The sequence below is a fragment of the Acomys russatus genome, chromosome 26, assembly GCF_903995435.1.
Source record: "Acomys russatus chromosome 26, mAcoRus1.1, whole genome shotgun sequence".
Taxonomy (NCBI): Eukaryota; Metazoa; Chordata; class Mammalia; order Rodentia; family Muridae; genus Acomys; species Acomys russatus.
In genome coordinates this window covers 11824478-11849810 of record NC_067162.1, presented here as the reverse complement: position 1 = coordinate 11849810, position 25333 = coordinate 11824478, and the positions used below count along the sequence as shown (strand labels likewise).

Here is a 25333-nt window from a genome sequence, read left to right as displayed (position 1 = left end):
GTCTGCAAGGAATGAGCAGGGTTCCCACAGACAGGGCCAGTTTGTGCATAGACCCTGCCTGCAAACCCTTTGCAGCATCTTGTGATCTCCTAACTACATCCTACTGGTGAGGAAATGTGATAGAACAGCTACCAGAATCCCACTGATCACAGGACGCACACCTGAAAATAAAGACAAGCTTCTGTTTACCCAGGGCCTGGGACTCAGCCATTACTTATGACAGAGCCATGAAGACACAGAAGAGACAAACATGACCAGTTGAAGAGAATAAGAGAAAGCTATATACGCTTTACAGGGGTCAGGCTATACCCACTTTAGGGAGACTTATGACACAGCTTTGATACAGGCCGCCAAAGCTGGAGAGAGGTCCCTAAGTGCACCACACCAGAAGACGGGCCTAAGGAATTCCCCATACCCTGACAGGACCGTCTGTGATTACACATCCTCTCCTGTAACATACCACAGCTGTCCTGTGAGGACACGCCAGCAGGAGCTAAGAGAAAAGGCCCTGACCTATCTGCCAGGTATAGTGACACACACCTCTAATCCAAGCACCTGGTATGCTGAAGCAGAAAGGTTGCAAGTTCGAGGCCAGCCTAACAAGGGCTTGTAAGTGAATAAACAAAGAAGCTCTCTTATCACACTCCTCATGATCTGACTGGCTCTGAGATGGGCCAATAAGTACCCAGGATTATCAGTGAAGTCACAGAAGATGGATTCTAAGATTTCCTCTGATGAGCAATGGTTGGAGTTGCTGAAGGCCTCCAAGGGCCAACTGAAAGAAGGAAGGAATCAGAGGCCAGTGGAGCTGGGAAGTGAACGGAGGTCCTTTCCACAAAAGTGCTGATTCACACCAGACATGGCGGCACATGCCTTTATTCTCAGCACTCGGGAGGCAGAGGCAGGTGCATTGCTGTGAGTTCGAAGCCAGCCTGGTCTACAAAGCGAGTCCGGGGGCCTGGAGAGATGGCTCAGAGGTTAAGAGCACTGCTTGTTCTTCCAAAAGTCATGAGGTCGATTCCCAGCAACCACATGGTGGCTCATAGCCATCTAAAATGAGATCTGGTGTCCTCTTCTGGTGTACAGGTGTACATGTAGGCAAAGCACTGTATACTTAATAAATAAATCCTTTTTTTTTTTGGATACAAAGTTTCTCTGTGTAACCTTGGCTGTCCTAGACTCGCTTTGTAGACCAGACTAGCCTCGAACTCACAGTGATCTGCTTGCCTTTGCCTCCTTAGTGCTGGGATTAAAGGCATGCGCCACCATGTCCCGCCAAATAAATAAATCTTTAAAAAAAAAAAAAAATTGATTTACATTACTGCTTTATGCCCAGACTTCACAGTTCCACCATATGGCCTTTCAGTTTTGAGCTGGGTTTCTGTTTTGAACCAAAGCACCCTGGCTTAACATCTCAAAGCCATTTTGACATCTTTTAACCAAGCTGCTTAGGTGTGAGGTTGGAAAGCTTCCATTTCCTACCACCCTTCTTCTAGCAGCTGCCTGAGTTCCACACACTGAGACCCCCAGAAAGCAAGGGCAGGTGGTGGCCACTCATAAGTTACTCTTCATAACAAGTAATTATAAGGCCAGACATGGTGGCACATGCCCTTCCTTCCCGCACTCGGGAGGCAGAGGCAGATCTCTAGTTCAAGGCCAGCCTGGTCGACATAGTGAGTTCCAGGACAGCCAGAGCTACACAGTGAGATCCTGTCTCAAAGAGAGAGAGAGAGAGAGAAAGAGAGAGAGAGAGAGAGAGAGAGAGAGAGAGAGAGAGAGAGAGAGAGAGAATAATAATAATAATAATAATAATAACAACAACAACAATAATAATAATAATAATAATAATAATAATAATAATAATAATAATAATAATACATTCATAGGATCTCTTTACTCAGAACAGGAAAAGCTTTGGTGGAGGTATGTTCTTCCAGGCAGCTAGGTAAAAAGATTTACATAAATACCTGAGTAGAAAATCCAGAATCAAAAGACAGGCCAGTGGCATAGGCCTGTAAGCCCTGCACTCAGAGCCTGCAGGAGGACTGCTGTAAGGCTGAGGTCAGCCTGGATGACATAGCAAGTGCTAGACCAGATAGGAACACAGTCTCCAGAGACACAAACAAAAAAGTCCTGACTCAACAGCCGACTCAGCATACAAATGCTGCAAGACTTGCTGTTCCCAGTGTGGCCCTGGGACCAACACAAGTGCCATCTGAACAGATCTGCCCATTCCCCAGCCCTCGCCCAGTCATTAAAATATGGGTGAGCGGAGCCCACATTCCGAACTCTAACAAGCTAAAAGTTTAGGAACCAGCATCCTAAAGAAGTTGTTTTCACCAGCTGTTAAGGACAAACACTGCTGTGGGCGCAGACTGGCCCGAGAGGTTCCCGGGGCTTGCTTTGTGATGCTGATCTGCAGCCCAGTTGAGAACACAGATCTGTGTTATTGCTCTGAACTGCATCATGGGTAGGAGCTTCATTCCCCCCCCACCCCCAAGGCACTGAAGCACACAACCCAGTGTTTGCACTGGTTGCACCTCTGGCTGCCTTCAGGAATTAAAGAGGTTGTTTTCAGCTGATTCAGGCACTATTTCACGTTTCAGAGAAGCAGATTCCACAATCAATTCTAACGTATTTTGGCCCCAATCCAACTTTAGCTCAACAAAGGAGAGAACAGTTCTTGTTCTCCCATCCAAAGAACCCTGGAGACGCATGAACTAGCAGCTCAGGGGTCAGGACAGGCAGGACTGTATCCTTTTTTTTTTCCCCCTCGTTTTAAAGAAATATATACAAAATTTGGGTGCTTTTCAACTTCTAGAAACAGGCTTTTTTTTTTTAAATAAAAAAAGAAATTTGGCATTTTCTTCTCAAAGGAACAGCCAACCTCCGCACCCCAGCATTCTGATACCAGCTGAGAGAATCAAGAGAGAGTAAACGCAAAAGGGGGGCGGGCCGGGGGGGGGGCCGTGTGTGTGTGTGTGTGTGTGTGTGTGTATGTGTGTGTGTTTGTGCGCGCGCGCGCTGAGGGGCAGTAGTTTGAGTGACTAGCCCCAAGGAAACAAGTCTTTACAAATGGAGGTACAACATGAAAAAGAACAGGTCCTGTCAGTAATACAACCTTGCTCAAAAAATTAAAAAATTAAAAAAACCCGCCCGCCTGCTTCCCCATCTGAGATGGCCTGAGGCGAGCTTCACAGCTCTTGGCAAATCTGGAGTGAATTGGGAAACCGGGACAGAGAGGACCTCGCGTTGCTTAATTTTTTTTTTTTAAAGCAGGCAAGTGTGTCCGGCACAGCAGCCGCTCCAAGCCCCTGGGAAAGTGGTGAGAGGGTCAGGTGCAGACCTGTGGGGTTTCCGGGGTTGATGATGCAGAGGACCTTCGGGTCACAGTGGTCTTTGGCTTGCCGCACTGCCCGCCGGAGCTCGTCCACGTTCAAAGCCCAGCAGTTGTCCTCGTCTAGATAGTAGTTCACCTGGACGGCGTCGAGCTCGGAGATGACCGCGGAGTACAGCGGATACTGCGGGATGGGGATCATCACGCCGGTCCGCGACTTGCCACCCCCGGAGACCAGGAGCTTCAGGATTGTCTGCAACAGAAAGCCGTGACGTCTACAAGAGCGCCTGCCTCTCAACCTTCCTACCGCTGCTGCGCCCCTTTCATACAGTTCCTCGCGCTGTGGTGACCGCCCGCGCCGCCCACACCATAAAATTATTTTCATTGCTACTGTTAGGAATCGTAATGTGAATATCCATGCTTTTCCAGTGGGTTTAGGCGACCACTATGAAAGGACCATTTGACACTGCTCCGCCCTCCCCCACCCACAAAGGGGTCAAAGAGGTTGAGAATCATAGACCTACAAGGTTCCGGCTGCTGCTTGTCCTTCAAGAGAGCATACCAGCCTGATTGAGCTCCCGCCCCGGCTTTCCACCAGCGGCCCCCACTGCCTGCTTCCAGCGCACCCCTATGAAGGCTGCTTCACTTCCCTGACTCTGTCTCATTAGCAGGAGCATGAGGCGGGCTGCAGGCAATAAGAGTAAGTCAGACATAGACTGCCTTAATGTTCTTGACAGAATGCACGGCAATGCAGTAAGACTGCACACTTGGCAGGTATGCAGCGACACGTGCATAACCCTAGCTTGGGTGGCTGAGGCCTCACCCAAGTAGCGTCATTTAAATTCTAATGGATCAATAACCAGCTTTCCACACACGGCTGGACAGACTTCCAAATAGGAGATTGTTGAAATGGCTCTACCAGCTACCAGGTGACACTTTCACCTACTGTCAAGCTAAGCGGGGTACATATTAATAGATTCCTTAGGAAAACAAGTCATGGGAATCCAGGGAGGTGTTGGTGAAAGTGGCAACAGTTCACTGAGTCAGTAAGCGGAACATCTTCTGCAGGGAGATCTCCCATTTTACATGTGGGAATAGGGTCTATCTCAGGTTCAATTCCTATTGCAAGAAACCCATCAGACCGGAAAGCGTGGTGTTCACTTCTGTCTCTGGGCCTATTTCCTCATGGGCTCGAGTAGGAAACGAATGCATCATATATTCGCAAGGCTTTGGGAAACGAACGCTCAACTTCAAAACAAGATCCTGTGGCATCAGCAGACAAAGAGCGCCATAAGGTGAAGAGGATAATAGCAGCCCCTGCTTAAGCAGCAAAAAACATGAATTAACGGCACTTAGCACAGGGCTAGAGCCTGAGAGAAACACGCCAAAAGCGAATGGAGGGCCAGGGTGTGAGCAGCTAGGTAAGCTGTACAGCACTTGCCTAGCGTGCTGAGGGCGAGGTCTGATCCTCAGCACCGAAGAGTAAACAAGAAATAAGCCAAGAAAAAAACAAACAAACAAACCAGGAGGCCATGCCCCCTGCCCAAGCCTGGAATTTCAGACTTCGGCCACATAACCACGGACTCTTCAGGCATGCAGCCACGGATTCTAGTCCACCTACCCTCATGCCATCACCGACTCTTCAGCCACGTGACCAACAATTCTAGTTCCTGCGCCACCGCTGACTGACTTCCAGCCTGAGCCAGCTGCGCCACCGCTGACTGACTCCCAGCCTGAGCCAGCTGCGCCACCACTGACTGACTCTCAGCCTGAGCTCCTCCATCTCCTAAGGGCTTCTTTACTTAGTGTTACTTGGCCAAAGTTGAATTGAATATTGATTGAATCATGTGGACGCCTTCCCTTTAACTTGAGTCCCAGTGTTCTCTATGCTTTTTAGGGTGATCTAACCCCTCAGCATGGCTCCTGGGGGCCCTATGGAACTTAGCCATCGCCTGCCCGCCTGGCCCCATTTTTGGTAACTATCCCTCACTGTGTGAGCTCCAGCACATCCCGAACTCATTTCCACAACACTAGGCTGCTTTCCAGATCAAGATCTTTGCATCCGCTGATCTTCAGCTTAGAAGACACCATTTCTGGCACCTTCCCCTCCCCATTCCTGCCTCTTTCAGTCTTTCTCAGGAGCGTCTTCTAGAGGGCCTGCTGCTATTACAGCTGCTTTTTTTCACTATAGGACAGAAACTGAAAGCTCATGAGGTGACTTTTACTCTATGTGGTGTTAATGCTAGCCTGTCATAACACTGGCATAAGGGCAGAGTCCAAGTGGCGAACCTGGTTTCCTAGGGTGCCCCCAGCACCTAGCAAATGCCTGGCCGAGGAGGGGACACCAGTATGTGCTGAGCCACAGAGAGGCCAGTGGGCATCCTCAGCTATCCTACAGTTCCCCACCGGCTGGACCTGCAGGTGGGTCCTCTGGAGGGACACTGAAGCTGCTGTTGTAGCCAAGGTCATGGAAACTGTCAGGGGACAGGGATACCAGAGGGTGGCCCACTCTGCCTACCAAGCCTGTCCCTTGCCTGGCTAGTCACTTCAAACACCTGGCCCTAACTTGCCCAGCTCGTTCTTCACACGAGTGAACACTGGGATAAGAATAGACCACGGCTGCCAGTGTGGTGGCGCACGCCTTTTATCCCAGCACTCAGGAGGCAGAGGCAGGGGTTAGATCTCTATGTGTTTGAGGCCGGCCTAGTCTACAAGACAGCCAGGGCTACATAGAGAGACCCTGTCTTGAAAAACCAAAAAACTAAAACCAAAAACCAAAAACCCCAAACCAAAAAAACCGGGCCACCTTTGCACATACAGAAATACCGTCGCTAGCTCCAGTGGTCAGGTAAATGTTGTCTGGGTCTGCAGGCACGCCATCTCTCCTGGTGATAAAGGCTGCCACATCTTCACGGATACAGTTAACGCCCTGGCTGGCACTGTAAGACCCTGTGAAACAACAAGCAAGCTAGTGATTAGAGGCAAGACAAGATGCCTGGTCCACCATAGTGAGTGTAACAGCCATGTAATTAACCGAGGGTAAAGATGGCTGCGGACACTAAGGTAGGGCCTCTTCCCCTGCCCTGGGCTCTGGAACGATTGCACGCTGCTCACCTACTTATTTGGGCTCGTCCACTCATCCACCCACCCAGTGTTTACCGAGCGTGTGCAATGCGTTAAGCCCTGCCTTCTAACGTGTCAAGTAGTGCCCGTACCTGGGATACAGACACATTTACGGCAACAGTACCCATTAGATCTGGGCGTTCTGTCTTTAGTCGGTTGCTTGCGCATGGTTCTATAGAACTTGAAAGAATGGGTCGACGCTAGTACTCCAAACCAGCTCAGAGCTCTAAGCAGCACCAGTGCAGATCCTGGAGGCTGACCCTAGAGCGTCCAGCCGCCACGGGCCCCTCCCCATTACACCTCTGCTTAGAAGTCACTTCTCTGAGTGGGTGTCCATCGACTTTCCAGTTTACAAACCGGCCCACCACCACTGTCAAATTCCCTAGCCACCTTGAATAACCCAGCCCTCCCCTTGCCCCTTAAGCAGGTTCACGTCTGGTCCTGGACCTCAAGGTTTGTGGCGTCTATCTGTTGTGCGTCTGCAAGGTCTCTTTTGCTTATCGTCCTCCTCAGCTTAACTGCCAACCTGTTCTCTTTTTTCCTTCCTGTTTTTTTTTTTTTTTTTTTTTTTTTTTGAGGCAAGGTCTCTATAGATAGGCCTGGCTGTCCTGGAATTCACTCAGTAGGCCAGGCTGGCATCAAACTCACAGAGATCTGCCTGTTTCTGCCTCCAGAGTGCTGAGATTAAAGGTATGCATCGTCACACCAAGCTCCAATCTGTCCTCTTAAACTCTCCCTTGATGCAATCCTATAGATTTCGGTCAAGAAAGCTGGGAATGACACATACATATAAAATTCACAGGAATTATTTTTTTTAAGAGTTCCGTCCATATGTGTGTAAGTATCTATGTGTGTGTGTCTGTGTGTGCAGGTGAGTACAGGTGCTTGCAGAAGCCAGAAGAATTAGACTCCTAACCCCCACCCCAGGAGCAAGAGTTTAAAAAGGGCCGTTGTGAGCAACTTGATATGGGGGCTAGCAACTGAACTCTAGTCCTCTGCAAAAGCCTTTAACGGCTGAGCCATCTCTCCAGCTTGTTTGTTTGTTTTTTGATTTTTGAGACAGGGGTTTCTCTGTGGAGTCTTGGCTATCTTGGACTGGCTTAGACCAAACTGGCCTTGAACTCACAGAGATCTGCCTGCCTCTGCCTGGCCGAGTACTGGGGTCAAAGGCGTGCGCCACCGCGCCTCGCTGCTCCTGACTACTGTTCCTGTTTGTTTCTCTCCAAAGTGGGAGTCCACTCACCTCAATCACATGTGTCCCTCAGTGTGGAGGACAGCACCTAGTCCGTGCTATGTGCCCGCAGTGGGGTGAGACAACTCACACAGCCCCCCTGACTCCTAGATATCTAGATATGTAATATCCAGGACACAACTTAAGGACTGAATTGCTTGCCAGATAGACAAAAAAAAAAAAAAAAAAAAAAAAAAGCTAGTAAGAGGGCTGGAGGTTAAGAGCTCTGGCTTCTTTTCCAGAGGTCCTGAGTTCAGTTGCCAGCAACCATCCATAATGAGATCTGATGGCCTCTTCTGCCATGCAGGCACTCATGTAAATAAATAAATACTTTTTTAAAAAAAAAGCTAGTAAAAGACATTTTTTTTTAGACAGGGTCTCTGCTTAACTTTGGTTGGTCTCAAACTCAGCCTGCCTCTGCCTCCTGACTGCTGGAATTAAAGGGTGTGTCACCATGCCCAGTCAAGTAGAAAACGATTTTAAAGGTCATGAGAAAAACATGGGTGAACCTTAAGATTTCAGGCACAGGGCCTAGAAAGCCAGCTCAGCAGGACCAGCTGCCCCTGTAGAGGACGCAGACTCGATCCTCGGCATCCATATGGTGGCTCACAACCACCTGTAACTCCTGTTCCAGGGGGATTCAATAGCCCCGTCTGTCCCCTTGGGCATTACACACACCTGGGGCGCATACAAAGTAGGCATAAACACATATATTTAATTTTGTTTTGTTTTTTTGAGACACAGGGTTTCTCTGTGTAGCCCTGGCTATTCTGGGCTCACTCTGTAGACCAGCCTGGCCTCAAACTCACGACAATCTGCCTGCCTCTGCCTCCTGGGTGCTAGGATTAGAGGCGTGTACCACCACCACACCCGGCTATAAAAAAAAAATTTTTTTTTAATTTAAAAATAGACTGGAGAGATGGCTCAGAGGTTAAGAACACTGACTGCTCTTCCAGAGGACCTGGGTTCGACTCCCAGCACCCACGCAGTGGCTCATAACTGTCTGTAACTCCAGTTCCAGGGCACCAATGCTCTCTTACCTCCACAGACACAAGGCATACAAGCGGTGCAGACATACATGCAGGCAAAATGGCCATATACATAAAATAAAAATGTTTAAAATAAAATTTAAAAAACCCACAAAAAACTTCACATGCATATTCAGTAATTTGCCCTCGGGTCAGCGTGCTCCTGGGGAACACGGACACTTCCTACTACTTCCTTTTCCTCCTCTGGCGGGAAACAGCTTGGACGGTCTAAGGCTCAGCTGACAGTGCCGCCTCAGCACCCCTGGTACAAGAGGGATCGCGCTAACTGGTCCTTACAGGGGGCAGGGCCGTATGTATCTCTACATCTATCAGGAGCCTCTAGCAGCACGTCAGCCTTTCTTACACGTGCAGGAGGTGCAGACAAAACACTTCCTAGTTGAGAGATAAGAAGGAAGGCTCAGGATGCATTTCCCTTGTCTGTGTTCATGAGTTCCTGGGGGGCAGAGCCTAGCGCAGGCTACGAAACCCTGAGGGTCTCCTGCCATGGCACCCCAAGCAAGCATTTCCACAGACACAGCCTCCCGCCCTGCCCCCTAGCTCTAGCTGACAAAGAGGGACTAAAGGCGATAGATGAGGTTCCGTGGGTGGGATGAAGGTCCACTCCCTCTCCTTCACAGTAGATACACGTAAAGCAAACACACACACACACACACACAGACACCGGCACACACATGCCTCTCCAGTGGAACTTCTGGAGATCTTGGGGCCACTGGGTCTTTGTGCTGGGCAGAGGGTACAGGAAATGAAATGCCCCTCTAATACATACATGCTGCTCTCTGCCAGCCTATGGCTCAGAGCTCAGGTTGCCCAACAGGGAGGCAGGGAGCACTGGCCCCTTCTTAAGAGACATCCCACAGTGCCCAGATCAGAGTGCTGACAGAAGCCAGTCAAGGTGAGGCGGCACACACCTTTAATCCCAGCACTCCGGGAGGCAGAGGTAGGCTGGATCTCTGTGACTTCGAGGCCAGCCTGGTCTACAAAGCGAGTCCAGAACAGCCAAGACTACAGTCTTGAAAAACAAAACAAAGCAACAACAACAACAAAAACAAAAAAGAGTCACCATGCCAGCAGGTAAGCAGGGAGCCTATATAAGAGACAGAGAGGGGAGTATTGAGAGAGGCAGAGACCTAGGCTGTTGCCTGACTGAGCAACTCAGAAGAATCTCTCTCTCACCCTTGGCTCTCTGTCTCAGAATATTAGGGCACGCATCCTAAGAAAGCTTTAGGAACAAGTGGGTTTTTGCTTGGGATATGCTGTGCAGGCACTGGGAGGAAAAGAGGGAGAGAGAGACAGGAAAGAAAATGAGACAAGAACAGAGGGCTAGAGGCCAAGAGTTGGGTGCTAAGCAGTGTGGGGAGAAAGAATAGTGTCTTCACAGCCACAGGGGTGACATCCCAGGACCTCCTTCCACGGAGCCCGTCGGTACCCGGTGCTCTATCAACAGGCAGGCCGCTGGGCCTGGGCTCTCCACAAAGAGGCACAGAGACGGTGACACGGAGTGGGTAACAGGAGCAATTACACTAAGAAAGCCACATAAAGCGAGCCAGAGGGGAAACTTGCAAGCTTCCTGTCTTCATTTCAAAGAGCAGCCATTTCTCAGACAATGCCACCGGCGAGACAATAAATTTGAGCAAAGCTAGGAACTGACCCTCTCTTTAGCCTCCTAATGCTAAAAGCTGGTCGCTCAAGTAACCCTTTGCCAGCCTGAATAAACCCAAATCAAGAAGAACGGAGGTGGTAGCTGCGTCTAAGTACCTGAACCCACCAAAAGATGGCACAGATACCACTGCCTTAGTACGTCAGACGGTGAAGGCGCACGCTCTGAGCATCCGCTACCCTCCGCACAGCACAGCACAGTCACCTCACGGCCCTTTGCTTGGCTGATGGGCCCAGCCCCGTCCTAGAACCCACATTCACTTCACATCCTTGAAGACGTTGCAAGTCGGGCCTCACCCAAGCTGTTTCCACCGCAAGCCTGCAGGATCCGCCGGGCTCGTTTCTTAGCGTCTTCAGGGAAGCTGGGGCTGTTCAGCAGGTTTGGGTAGGTGCAGAGTGCCATCACCTAATGACAGAGGGCACGGGTGAGCTTACAATATGGCATCCCAAGCACAAGGTAGTGAGAAGACAACCGCAAACCCCATGCTGCGGCTTCTCCAATGAAGACTGGGCCTGTAGGAGCTCAGGGCAGCAAAGAGAACTATGTTCCCAGACATAAACAAATCTCTCCACAGCAGGAGAGATCCTGATGGCCCAGACATAAACAAATCTCTCCACAGCAGGAGAGATTCTTTTTGTTTTATTTTATTTTTTTTAAGATTTATTTATTATGTATACAGTGCTCATTAGATTTCATTATAGATGGTCGTGAGCCACCCATGTGGCTGCTGGGAGTTGAATTCAGGACCTCTGGAAGAGCAGTCAGTGCCCTTAACCTCTGAGCCATCTCTCCAGCCCTGCAGGAGAGGTTCTGATGGCCGAGGGGCATCATGACCAAGGCTTGGCCCAAGAGTGAGATACCAAATGAGGAGCCATGGCAGAGCATAAGAGGGTTCCACACAGCCCTGGTCTCCACTCACCCATGAAGAACACTGGCCCCAAACATCCAGAATCATTGGAACTAGAGCATTTCCTGGGCAAGGGCAGGGGGCCAAACCTCAGCATGGTAGGGGCAATGCTTTAAGACCCCCTGAAGGCACACAGCCTGAAGCCCTCTTCACCCCGCTCTTCCCCTGGCCTAATCTGCAGATCTGAAAGCCGGAACGGCTTTGCCTCCCTCTAACGTAAAATCACCCTAAACATACAGACTGAGAAGATTAGCTGAGGTTTTGTGTGGCCAGGTGCCCGTAACACCCAGCGCACCTGTCTGGCGCTGGCAGCTGAGGAGCCAAGCCAGGCTCACTAAAGGGAAGAACAGGTCACAGCTCTCATACCAGTCAGGTGATTAACCACCTTCTTGGCTTTTCTTCCTCCGTATAATGAGCAAGAACCTAGCCTCCCTCTCTCCCAAGAGCATTATGAAGATCAGAGGAGACAGGTGACAGCTACAAGTGGCTGACACCACGCAGGGCAAGTTAGGGCAGCCATGGCCCAGGGCTGGGTTGGCTTTGGGGATGAGTTTGAAGTTGGGAGACTACTCACAACCCGAGACCAGACCCACAGCTGGAACCTCTACTGACAATCAAGGGCCTTGGCCATCCTCCTGCCTCGACTTCTCCGGCAGAGCTACTGTTTGCTGCCCTAATCCACTCATCTCCAGTCTTCAGAGGCTCAGCAACAGTGGTTGCAGGGCACTCCTGAGACCAGGGTCTGCTGCAAACTCCTCTGTGATACAAGGGCTGTGGCTTGGGCCCTCTAGCCACCCCACAGCCCTCTGCCCCAAAGGACTAGGTGACAAAAATCCCCTTTGTGCCACTTCTGAAGGTGGTGACACAGATAGGGAAAAGGGAACAAACGCTGTCCTTAAATACAACCAGGACTGTTATGTTTTGGTCCAAAACAGGCCCCAAAAGGTCCCTTCCAGGAAAGAGCTTTGCATGGCTCGGTCTCCTAGCTCTGGCCAAGGTGATCTAAATGGCATTTTCCTACCATGTTTTCCTTTTCTCTGGTCTGATGACTCCACATTATTGTTAGCCCATGCGACACTTTGTCATTAATGTTCAGACATAAACCGGGAAACCTGCCTTCACCTAGAGCCCTTATGAGGGAGCTGAGTTAGACTGGCGGCAACTGAGTGCAGACGGCAGTGACCGCGATAGCTGCATCTCCAGCTTCCCTCCAAGGTGCCCCGATGACGTCAGCTGCTCAGAGCCTCAAACCCAGGGGCTCCCTTTGGGCTGTATTTTCACCTTGGCGTACCCCTCCCACCACACTGGGCTCGTACCTCTCTGTCCCACATACATGCCCTTGCTGAACCTCCTCTGTTAGGACCCCAGACCTAGTACTGAAGAAGAGCCTTCTTGGAAGCGTCCAATCCGTAGACTCAAAATGGGTCAAGGTATTTCTAATAATATTGGAAGAGGAATTGCTGAGAGAGGAAAACAGCGGACACTCAGGCACCTAAAAGGGCTGCTACTTCTGTGACACATCCCTGAGGGATGCTAGTGATTGCTGTACTGGTCCCTCCCAGGTTCTAGTTCAGGGCCCTCAGAGGGCTGAGGGCTGGCTTACCTGACGGAGGAAGGTGATTGGCTGCTGGCCCATAGCATGGGCATCCCCAATGTTGGCTCGGATTACCTCAGTGAATGGCTTTTTGATACCCTGAAGAGAGAAGGCGGCAGGTGGTTATTTAAGGACTCGCAGACCCTGCATTCCCCGAGGCCAGGCTATAGTACTGCCACAGGATATTAATAAGCAGTCCTATTCTGAGCCTCACCAAATGTCAAGCACAGTGCCCTAGCAGAGCCGGGGACACACGTGGTCCCATTCCCTCATCACAACACACTTGCTCAGGGGCACAGACTGATACACTAGTATTAGGATTTGAACTCGAAGCCAGGCCCCAGGATGGTCAGCAACCACTCTGCTCAATAACCTCCCACTTCCTGGACAACCCGGAAGAGCTATTAGGGGGCTGGAGCATTCAGAGACAGCTCTGTGGCCCGTCATTTCACAGGGATGTCTCAAAAAAGGCACGGGGACCAAATCAGCAGTAGACAAACAGGAGGCCGGCAGCGAGGTGTGCCCAGTGTCAGGGAGGGAGATGCCCTGTCCCCTTTCAAGCACAGTTTCTCCTCTTTGAAGCCATAAGCAAAGGGCTGAAGACACTCAGCTCAGGCCCCCTCCAGAAGACGCTCCTCCCTGGGAATCCACTCCTGGCCTTATCCTCTTGCAACCCCGGCTGGTTTTCTTTTCTTCTTTTTTTAGCAGCAAGGATACAGGAGCAAATGAGGTGAGCACAAACTAGGGGTCACAGAGGGACTAACAGAGACATTGGGATGTCCCTAGGGAGGTGAGGGAAAGACACGTTAGCTGCCACAAAAGGATCTCAGAAATGCAGAAACATGCGGTTCTACACAGCACCCCCCCCCCACCCCCCGATAAATCTGGACTCAGCTACTGGAGGCACAGACCAGACGGGTTCAAGGACCGCCCCTGGGTGACTGAAAGGATAATCAGGAATAAACGCCACCTTGCATCGCTAGTCCAGGAAGGAGGTCCTGAGTGTCACTGTCTGGGAAGAACGGAGAACAGTGCGAAGGCCAGGCTGCCTCCCCATTTCAAGCTGTGCTTTCCCAGACACAAAATTTAAAGATACAAGCCAGGCGTGGTGGCGCATGCCTTTCATCCCAGCACTCGGGAGGCAGAGGCAGGAGGATCAATGTGAGTTCGAGGCCAGCCTGGTCGACAAAGTGAGTCCAGGACAGCCATGGCTACACAGAGAAACCCTGTCTCGAAAAACAAAACAAATTTAAAGATACAACTTTATGTTTTTCCACACTGGTGAAGTTTGTTCTGAGTGTATGTGCACGTGCATACAAGTGTGTGTGTGTGCACGCACCATGCTCAGGTGTGTGCTTGTGGGTCTGTGTGGGTGCACCACCCACCCTTAAGTGTGTGCGTGTGTACAAGTGTGTGTGTGTGCACCACACTCAGGTGTGTGCTTGAGCATGGGCAAACATGGAGGCCACAGCTCTCTCCCTTGTTTCTCTGAGACAGGATGTCTCACCGGGCCTGGAGCTTGCTTTTGACTGGCTTTTGGCTAGGCAGATAGACAGCCGGCGCTGGCGATCCTTCTGTCTTGCTCCCACCAGCACTGGGGTTTCAGGTACAGGTGAGACCATGGCTGACTTTTTGCTGGGGATTTGAGCTCAGGTTCATGTGCACATAACAAGAACTCTTACTGAGTCATCTCTTTGGCCCCTCCCACTCTGCATTTCTACAATCAGCAATCTACCTCTCAAATAAAAAAGGGAGGAAAAAAAACCAGCTGCCATATAATTTCCCCCCTGAGCCTCATTTACACCCCTAAATTACAAGGTATAGTAGGTCAAGAAAAGAAACCTAGAAAGAGCTTCACAAACGCAGCCCGAATCTCTGAAAGGTGTGTCTTGGAGATAGGGGACCCTGCAAGTGCCTTGTGTCCCATCTTTTGAGCTACTCAGAGATGACCAGAATGGAACATTATTCCTGGCAGTTAAACACCTCTAGGCCACTTACTATACCAGGCTGGGTCGGGGCGAGAGCAGGCAAGAAGAGTATGTGCCTACCAGGCTTATCCCACAGGTATCAGCCAAGAAGGCTAGTGGGGGATTTGAGGCACCTACCTACCGGAAGTCACAATGTACAATAGGCAGGCCAGCGCCCCCTAGCACCCTGAATTCCTGCTGAGTAGTCCTACATCAGCCTTTAAATCACTGTAGCTCTCAAGCCTGGACATAAGGGACTTCTGTGGTATGACCAGAGCCCGGTCTTCAGTAGGAAGTAAATCTGTCACAGCTATGAAGGCCAAGACTTAACACACAATTACAGGCCTGGGCCCTGGGCCAGTCTAATACAGAAAGATATAATGCCTGGAATCTAGCCCTGGATGTCCCTTCACTGTGCCCTCCCCCTGGCACTACTCAACCAGTTCAAGGCTGGCTGACACAAAGTCTGGGAAGACTGAGCACCCCTTTCTTTGGTCTTTGTGTCTACAGACCATGGCCACTCTGCATGATGGATGTGCTTGGTACAGGAAACTGACTCCCTTGAATAGACAAGAACTGCTCTCCACAGCCAAGAGCAACCACTCAGAAGGGTATTCTGGGCAGACAAGGTCTACACAGGTTGGGAAACACACCAAGGTTCTGCAGAAAGGTTCTAGCCCAGAGTGCTTATCCAGTCCTGGTATGTGCACTCAGGGTGCACTGCCTTGACAGAGGCACTAGCAGGTTGCCTCTCACAGCATTCTATACTTTACCTGTCCAATGCACTTGCGTGTGTCCAGCCACAGCTGCATCCTACGCACTGAGAAAGGGCCCAGGGTAGGTGGGTGGGGAGGTGCTCTCTTCCTACCACTTTGACTTATGCCGGGGACAACAGTGGTAAAACATTTCTTCAGAGGAAAGAGTAAGCCGAGCACCTGGGAGGCAGAGGCAGGCGGATCTCTGTGAGTTCGAGGCCAGCCTGATCTACAAAGTGAGTCCTGGACAGTCAAGGCTACACAGAGAAACCCTGTCTCGAAACCAGCCCCTTGCCCCCCAAAAAAGTAAAAGATGTATCATTGTCTTTCCAGTCCACAGTCCAACACCATTAAAGGTCACCAGACTGACAGGCAAGCCAAACAGGCAAAACAAAAGAGATGCTCTGCCGGTAAAGTGCTTGCTTCGCAGGTACAGTGACCTGAGTTCGAGCCACAGAATCACATTAAAACAAACAAACAAAAACCAAATATAATGGTGCATGTTTGTAATCTCGGTGCTGGGGAGATGAAGACAAGTAAATTCCTGGGGTTCACCAGCCTAGTTAAGTCAATGAATTCCAGGCCAATGGGAACCCCTGTCTCAAAATCTAAGGTGTCCAGTATCTATGGAGTGATAGCAATGTGGTGCTATGGCTTCTACAGGCAGCCTACCCAAGTGCGCACCTGTACAAATGTGATCTGATGCCCTCTTCTGGCCTGCAGGTGTACATGCAGGCAGAACACTATATACATAATAATAAATAAATATAGTTTTTACAAAGAAAAAAAGAATGCTAGAGTCGGGTGTGGTAGCAGATGCCTTTAATCCCAGGGCTTGGTAGGCAGGTGTACAGGCTTTCTCAGAGGCTAAATGAGGCCCTGGAGATCAAGTTACAGGTGGTGGTGAACTTTCCAATGTAGGTTCTGGGAATCAAATCTTGATCCTCTGTAAGAGCAGCAAGCGCTCTTAGCCACTGAGCCACCTCTCCAGCTCCCACAATGTATGCCTTAAATATACACTCTTTTGTTTGTTTGTTTGTTTGTTTTTCAAGACAGGGTTTCTCTGAGAAGCCTTGGCTGTCCTGGATTCACTCTGTAGACCAGGCTGGCCTCGAACTCACAGAGAGCTGCCTGCGTCCGCCTCCCGAGTGCTGGGATTAAAGTCGCGTGCCACCATGCCCAGCCCTAAATATACACTCTTTGCCATCTGTCAGTTAAACGCACCCCAATAAAGCTGGAGAGGAGGCGGGGAGAAGAACACGTCAGTCTCCTTGTTTAAGGGATGGCCCAGGCACTTCGTGAGACTTACGCTCAGAAAGGCCAGAGTACAGCAAAGACTCCCAATCCAGCAAATAAGGCGAGTGAGAGAAGGTAGGTGTGGCCTAAACACAAACCAGAGCAAATATAGGACGTACCGCAGGAGCTACAGAGATGGCTCAGCAGCTAAGAGTGTGTTACACTGTCCTGGCAGAGGATGGGGGCTCAGGTCCCATACAGGCACAGCTGCTCACACCCGCCTGAAAGTCCAGCTCTACAACTCTGGTCTCTGTGAGCACCTCCACTCACATACACATGAACACACAAACACAGAGATACAGATATAAATCTTTCCCAAAAGTGGGTACAGAAAAGGGATTGGGCACACAGGATGCAAGAGAGGCCTTCCCAGGCCCCAGAAAATTTTTTTTTAATGAAAGGCCCCTCAATTCCTGATTCAAACGGACAATTAATCAGACTAGAGCAGGCTGTCCTCAAAGAGGCTATGGAAACAAAAATCCAACGAGCTCCCACAGTTTCCTGAAAACAAGTACACTTCACAGAAGCCAAGACAGCACAGTGTAAGCCCCTGAGCTCTTCTTTTTTTTTTTTTTTTTTGTAATGAGACAGGGTTTCTCTGTGTAGTCTTGGCTGTCCTGGACTCACTCTGTAGACCAGGCTGGCCTCGAACTCACAGCGATCCACCTGCCTCTGCCTCCCGAGTGCTGGGATTAAAGGCGTGCGCCACCACGCCCGGCTTTGCCCCTGAACTCTTCAGTGTCAGGTCTCAAACCCAGGACCTGTGGCTGAGGTGTCTATTTAACATGTCAAAGCAAACCTATTTGCTAGGTTCTCCCAGCATCCCTCAGTCCCTACTTACTACAGAGTATGGCTGGCATACCCCAGCCGTACCCTAAACTCTTCAAGCCCAGAGGCTGAACTGCCCTTCCCTATATAAAATCCAGCTGTTTTGGTTATGGGGGCCCTTTGCTCTTTCCGCTATCCTCTCTCCTCACAGGTGAAGGTCCTGTTCACTACCGCGCTCCCAGATGTCCCTGCCTCCGGCTGTGCTTTCCCTCGGATTTACAACAAAATCTCTACCACACCTAGGAGCAGTAACATTCTTCCTTTTCTCTTTCTTTCTTTTTTATTTTTCATTCAGGCAGACAACGAGAAAAGTCAAGATTGATAAGGAACAGGGCTGGAAAGATGACTCATCGACAAAGCACTAGCTGCTCTTACCAAAGACCCAGGTTTGGTTCCCAGCACTCACAACTGTCTGTAACTGCAGTTCCGGGAGATCTGACAACCAGGCATACATGTGGTATACAGACAGACAGACAAAACATATATATGCATAAAATAATAAAAATTTAAAATAAATACATCTTTAAAAAAAATTTGTAAAGCTGAATTCCTTCTATTCTGGATCATTTATTACAGCAAAGCTGCAGCTGACCGAGGAAGCCCCACACTAGAGAGAGCCAGGCGTGATGGTGCACCTTAAATCCCAGCACTCAGGGGGGCAGAGGCTGGCAGATCATTGTGAGTTCGAGGCTACCCTGGTCTACATAGTGAGCCCAGAATAGCCAAAACTACACAGAGAAACCCTATATTGGAGAGAGAGCCAGAGAGAGAGAGAGAGAGAGAGAGAGAGAGAGAGAGACAGAGACAGAGACAGAGACAGAGACAGAGAGACAGAGAGACAGAGACAGAGAGACTTTGGCACTTCTTATCCTCAAGCAATTCTTAATAGTTTGAGAACAAAGAGGGCTCTCTCTCTGGGCTGCCTTATTGGTCTGGGGCTCCTGGGTTCAAGGGGACTTCCAGCCTCAAGTCCCTGAGTAGTTGGGACTGCAGATCTTGCCACACTGGTCTGAGAACAAAGACTCTTTAACAATTTTAATTAGCTTCTAGCTGTTTAAAGGATTGCCACTAACTCTGCAAACTAGTTTTTGAAGAAGAATGAAGCCAGGCCAACACAAGATGACCTGCCTGAGGGCCACAGCCCCAAAAGCCTGGGGGCAGGTCTGTGGCCAGGAGAGGGTGGGCAGGTGCGGGACTCATGCCGTCAAAGGAATCTTACAATTTCCTTCTTTACTATCCCATTTCCCTTTTATTCCCTCTTCCCTTTTCTTCTGAGACAGGGTCCTACTCTATTGCCTTGGCTATTTGGCTGGCCTGGAACTCACTATGATAGACCAGGCTGGCCTCAAACCCACAGGTATCTGCCTCCTCAGTGCTGGGATTAAAAGCGTGTGCCATCACACCTGGCAATTTCCATACTTAAATGACCAGTGAGATTTGACCACTTGTATTTAGTACATCTAGGACTATGGACTTTATCTGGCTAACAATAGTCACGCGCTAGGATCCCATGCTTACACACAACACACTGATGATGTCAGCAAAATAATCAGTCTTTTCAGATTCTGAAACTTCCGCCGGGAGGTGGTGGCGCACGCCTTTGATCCCAGCACTCCGGAGGCAGAGGCAGGCGGATCTCTGTGAGTTCGAGGCCAGCCTTGTCTACAAAGTGAGTCCAGGAAAACCAGGGCTACACAGAGAAACCCTGTCTCGAAAAACCAAAACCAAACCAAACCAAAACAAAAAACAAACCAGATTATGAACCGTCTGCCTCCCCAGCACTGAATTACAAGTGTACAACATCATGCCTGGCATTTTAACCCCCTTGGTTTTTTGAGACAGGGCTGTCCTGGACTTGCTTTGTAGACCAGGCTGGCCTCAAACACACACAGATCCACCTTCCTCTGTCTCCCAAGTGCTAGGATTAAAGGCATGCACCACCACCACTGGGCTCCAGGGCTGACTTTTTTCTTTTCTTTTTTTTTTTTTGAGACAAGGTTTCTCTGTGTAACAGAGCCCTGGCTGCCCTGGACTCTCTTTGTAGACCAGGCTTCTTTTTTCTTTTTAAGATTTATTTATTATGTATACAGTCTGCATCAGATCACATTACAGATGGCTATGAGCCACCATGTGGTTGCTGGGAATTGAACTCAGGACCTCTGGAAGAGCAGTCAGTGCTCTTAACTGCTGAGCCATCCCTCCAGCCCCCCGTGCCTGGCTTTTTTTATGGGAGTTCTGTGAATCAAACACAGACTGTTACGCTTAAACAGCAAGCACTTTATCTCTGTAATTTTCAAGACAGAGTTTTCCTCTATTGCCCTGAATTCCTGGACATCAAATAATGCCTGTCTCAGATTCCCTAGCAGGTAGACTTAACAGGCTCACATCGCCACACCCGGCAGGCAGGTGTTTGCTTTTACAATTGGAAAAGTAAAGTCATTCCTTCCTCTACTGTGCCAAGTCCTGATCCCTGCCCTTTAAAAAGCGAGAGAGAGAGAGAGAGAGAGAGAGAGAGAGAGAGAGAGAGAGAGAGAGAGAGAGAGAGAGAGAGAAGTGGGTTGAGAAACTGTCAAATCTTTTCAAAACCACTTTAATTGCAGCTTATTAGAAAGTGCTGTTCCCAGTGAAAAATAGGATCTGAAATTCAAAGCAGGCTCTCCCTTGGCAGAGCTGCGGTGAGGGAGAAACGGGCTCCTTGGCCTGGCTATTTATGCCGTGGCCTCCCCCTGTCTTTCTTCAGCTATCTTATCAGAGAAGCAGAGAGCATGAGGAGACTAAGTCCTGGCAGCCACCCTGAAGTCAAACACCAGTGCCACGGGCCAGCCTGCCACACTGGCAAAGCACACACCGAAACTATTCTATAAACAACATAAGATGCTGGGACCTAACACAGAGGTGGATCAGGCCCTTAGGGACAAGGCTATTTGCCTTCTCTACAGACTAGGGAAACTGATCCCCAGAGAACACATGAATTTGCCTCTAGTCTTCATACCCCTTACAAATGTCTGGACCAGATCAAATTCCTTAGAATATTGGTCCAAGCCAGGTGTGGTGGTGGCACACGCTTTTAATTCCAGCACTTGGGAGGCAGAGGCAGGGGGATTACTGTGAGTTCAAGGACAGCCTGGTCTACAAAGTGAGTCCAGGACAGGCAAGGCTACATGGAGAAACCCTAGCTCCAAAAAAACAAAAAAACAAAAAACAAAAAAAACAACAACCAACAACAAAAAACAAAGAAACAAACAAATAGGCTGGAGAGATGGCTCAGAGGTTAAGAGCACTGACTGCTCTTCTGGAGGTCCTGCGTTCAAATTCCCAGCAACCACATGGTGGCTCACAGCCATCTATAATGTGATTTGATGCCCTCTTTTGGCCTGATGGTGTACATGCAGACAGAGCACTGTATACATATTAAAGAAATAAATCTTAAATAAAAAAAGAAAGGAAGAAACATAAAACAAACACCAGAGAACGTAAGTGGACAGAGAGAACTTCTCGGCTCATCTCTGTGGCTCAAACTTGGGAGAGTGGGACATGTGTTTTGGAAGTCAGGATGCTTCTGGCCCAATGACCAAGACGTATGCACCACTGTACCACTGCTGGAAACCCTTCCTAGCTCCCCATGGCTAGCCAAGTTGCAGGGTAAGGTCCTGCATCATCCATCTCTTCCATCGAATCCACCCACCTTCCTCTGCCACACAGACTTCTATTAACTACATCAACCCCTCCCCTCAACCCAGAACTTCTCTCCTGCCTTTGATCACAGCACTGGCTCCTCTCTGAACCACATATTCCCTGCCTGCTGAGAAAAAAAAAAAATCTCATCACACCTTACTGAGCTGGGGGAGACTGAGCGGGAATAACCAGATGGCAGCCTGAGACTAAGGTCAGTGTCCTCTTGGACCTCACCATCTTCCTCTCCACGGAGCCAACACGGAAGTTGCTATTTCACCAAAGGTAAAGATAATTCCTGGGACCTCTCCCAGCTCCGGAAGAGGAAAGATCAGCTGTGATACGATTTTTAAAAAGGGAACACTGTAATCCTAGCTGAGACTGTTGCCTCCAGGAGGGACAGCTGCAGCCTCCCAGATACCAAAGTTCAGAGAAGAGAAACACATGTTCTGTGCCTCTAGCCCACCCGCGTGTCAGGGAGGCACTGAAATGCAGCCAGCTGGCTCTGGGCCAACCTTTAAACAGCGCTGTGGGCATGAGAGATGGGGCAGCGGTTAAGAGTAGAGAACTTCGGTTCTCACACGGGGTGACCCACAAGCACCTATAACTTCAGCTTTAAGAAGATCCAAATCAGGGGCTGGAGAGATGGCTCAGTGGTTAAGAGCACCATCTGCTCTTCCAGAGGTCCTGAGTTCAATTCCCAGCAACCACATGGTGGCTCACAACCATCTATAATGTGATCTGATGCCCTCTTCTGTCCTGCAGGTAGAGAACTGTATATATATTAATAAATAAATCTAAAAAAAAAAAAAAGATCCAACTCAGACCAGGCAGTGGTACTGCACCTTTAATCCCAGCACTCGGGAGGCAGAGGCAGGCAGATCTCTGTGAGTTTGAGGCCAGCGTGGTCTACAGACTAAGTCCAGGACAGCCAGCGCTACACAGAGAAACCTTGTCTAAAAAACAAAAAACAATAACAGAAGAAGAAGAAGAAGAAGACAACCCAACTCTTGCTTTCCTTTGTTTTGTTTTTGGAGGCAGACTTTCTCTGTGTAGCCCTGGCTGTCTTGTAGTTTAGGCTGGCCTCAATCTCAGAGATCCTCCTGCCTCTGCCTCCTGAGTGCTGAGATTAAAGGTGTGGACCACTGATGCCCATTGAAGAACCAACTTTTCTGGCTTTCGTGGGCACCTACACTCACGTGCACACATACACACATTCTAAAATAATAAAAATAAACCTTAAAGCCCTGCAAAGAGTTAGCAACAGACACTGAACTGTGACTTATCTAACTCTCTGTGTTGAGTAGAACTCGTTGGGAAGATGAGAGAGACCCCAAGAGTTCCTCTCACATATTCAAGGATACTGAGTGACCACAGTACCTTGGACACACCGGGACCTGGTGACTCTGGGAACTAAATCAAGAAACCCTCCCAACCACCCCACATTCTGGGTCAGAACAATCTGGTAACTTTTTCCTCCTTTTCTTTTCTTTTTTTTTTAAGTTTTTCTGAGACAGGGTTTCACTGTGTAGCCCTGGCTGTCCTGGAACTCACTCTGTAGACCAAGCTGGCCTCAGACTCAGAGAGATCTGCCTGCCTTGGCCTCTTGAGTGCTAGAATTAAAAGCGTAGCCGCCTCTGCTGCCGCCGCTGCCACCTGGCTAACGTTTTCTTTTTTAATCTTACAAGTGTTTCCTTTTGACACTGCCTTCCAAATCCCAGCCAGGTTAAAACCCAGCATCCTATCAGGGCGTTGTGGTGTGTGCCTGTAAACCCCAATACATGGGTGGAGACAGGAGGATGTGGAGTCCAAAGCCAGACCTTGTCCCCAGAACAAAGAACTTGGTTTCATCCAAGGACATGCCTTACATACAGCCAAGCCACCTTTGTTGGGCCAGGGAGTAATCACCCAGTAATTTTTACAACAGCTATGAATTCAAGCCAACATCCCTGCATCATCAAGCTAAGTCCCAGGGTCGCGGCAGTAAGGACCCAACTTTCTGATGATAGCAGTCAAAGGTTCTCGAGGTACGAAAGAAGGAATTCTGCCCATCCCTTCTCCAGAGTCCCAGCCTTGTCAAGCAACTGTGGCTGGCAAAGACCCAATAGGCCTCAGCCAGAAACAGGGGTTCGGGAACAAACCAGCCGCATGCCCTTTCTTCCTCCCTTCGCTCCTGCTTAACAGGGTTTCCCCCCTCACCACCCCCAGCCTCTTCATCTTACTTTCTTCAAAGCACTTATTCATTGAAACTCTCTCACTTCTATATTCGCTTGTTTTCCTCCTTCCAAGGGATCCACAAGGAACTTACTGAACATGCAGTGCCTGGCAGCATAGGCCGCTCAATAATTGGGTACAATTCAACAAGTGAACCGTCGAAGGCCTCACTTTGTGCCAGATGCGGGGCACTGGTGGGTGACCGGCGAGAGAGGGGGCGTTCTCTCGTTCTAGCCAAAAATGGCACAATGAAGAAACTGGAAACCGAAGATGGAGGTCATGCTGGATGGAGGACCCCCGAGTGGCTTGCCACGGTTCTTCCCGCCATGAGCGCCCCCTGGCCGAGCGCCCCGCAGGCCCCGCGCTCACCCGCTGCAGCTCCATCTCGATCTCGCCCGCCTTGAGCACGATGGGTCCACGCACAGCGTACTCCACCGCCTTCACTTGGGGGTTCATGGACTCCAGGGTGAGGATGCGGTCTCGAGGGCTGCGCTCCGGTCGCACCTTGAGCGCCGCCGAGGCTTCGGCTGCAGCGCTGCTGTGGCTACGGCCCCAGGGGCCCCGCCGCACAAGCACCGCCGCCCGCTGCATCGCCAACCTGCCGAGGCTAACCCTGGCCCAGAAAGAACGAGAACAAGACATCGCGTACAGCCCCGGGTGGGCACCAGTCCCCCAAGAGCCCAAGGCTCTCGGCCAGCAGCGCCAGCCTAGCTCCGGGGCTGGATTCCCACCCCCTGGTTACCGGGACCCCGCACCGCGCCACTGCAGCACCAAGACGCTGCACCGCTGGGTTGCCCGGGCTGCGCCTAATGTGCGTATGCAATGTCCCTGTCGCCGCTGGGCCGCCCGTACCGCGCTGGTTAAGGTGCGCTTGGGCTATTCCCAAGCCCGGTGGCCGGCCACCGCATCCTGGTGCCTGGCACCCGCACCGCCTGGCTCCCTGCATTCGCACACCCACTGCCGCCGACTCCGCCTCGGACCTGCGCGCTGGCTTCTGGGTCTTGTAGTTGTCGTGGCTGTACCAACGCTGCTGTGACAGCCGGATAAACTACAAGTCCTCTGGGGCCTGGCGCAGACGCGACTGGGTTGGGCAAGGGGCGGGGAGCGGTCATTTGGGCGGGCTCTTATGGGACAGAGAATACCGACTTTATGGCAGCTGCTGTCCTTCCCTGAGGCTTTTGGAATTTAGTCATTTGCTGCTTGCTGCTTCTCATTAGACGCAGACCCCGCCTTCCTTCACCCTCGTCTCGCGGCGACACCTATAGGGACGTGGACCGCGCGCGTGGTGATGCACTCGTTGCCTTGAGTTTCATCATCCAGGCCATATGGTTCTATTGGCCGCTCAGGGCACCTGGTTAGGGAGTAGGGCCACTGCGACTTGATGTGCCACCCTGTCTTCTTTCTCAGTCAGTGTTCTTGTCAGCAAAAAGCTGTAGGTGTTTTCCCGGAAAGGCCCACACACCGAGTGCTAAGGTTTTGTGATACCACTCTGATTTCCCACCTCACCTCTATTATTCCCATTTTATTTTCTTTCTGCCTTCCCAGCATCTAAAATTACCTCGTTTAGTTACTTCTCGCAGGCTGAGAAGGACCAGAGTAAATTCCCCTCCCCCAACCCTCTGTTGTTTCCACAAGGTTTCTAACACATAGACACTTAGTAAATATTTGTGAACCATGAATGTACAGGACATGGTGTCAAGTAC

General features: G+C 50.2%; 1 protein-coding gene across 3 annotated transcripts in view; it reads right to left on the bottom strand.

Annotated features, from left to right (window-relative positions):
• Gpt2 (glutamic--pyruvic transaminase 2) overlaps nucleotides 1-24601 on the bottom strand; it is a 36338-nt gene extending 11737 nt beyond the window's left edge. Inside the window, exons 1-6 of one of the 3 annotated variants that reach the window (XM_051168701.1) lie at nucleotides 24483-24601; nucleotides 24000-24243; nucleotides 12908-12997; nucleotides 10694-10802; nucleotides 6156-6286; nucleotides 3347-3590 (exon numbers count right to left, since the gene is read on the bottom strand). In XM_051168701.1, coding sequence (XP_051024658.1) covers nucleotides 3347-3590; nucleotides 6156-6286; nucleotides 10694-10802; nucleotides 12908-12997; nucleotides 24000-24221 — 796 coding nt within the window. In that variant the 5' untranslated portion in view covers nucleotides 24222-24243; nucleotides 24483-24601. Of the gene's footprint in view, nucleotides 1-3346; nucleotides 3591-6155; nucleotides 6287-10693; nucleotides 10803-12907; nucleotides 12998-23999 lie in introns of all 3 variants that reach the window. The other 2 variants (XM_051168702.1, XM_051168700.1) reach the window with 2 other exon arrangements.
• Nucleotides 24602-25333: the final 732 nt, after the last annotated feature.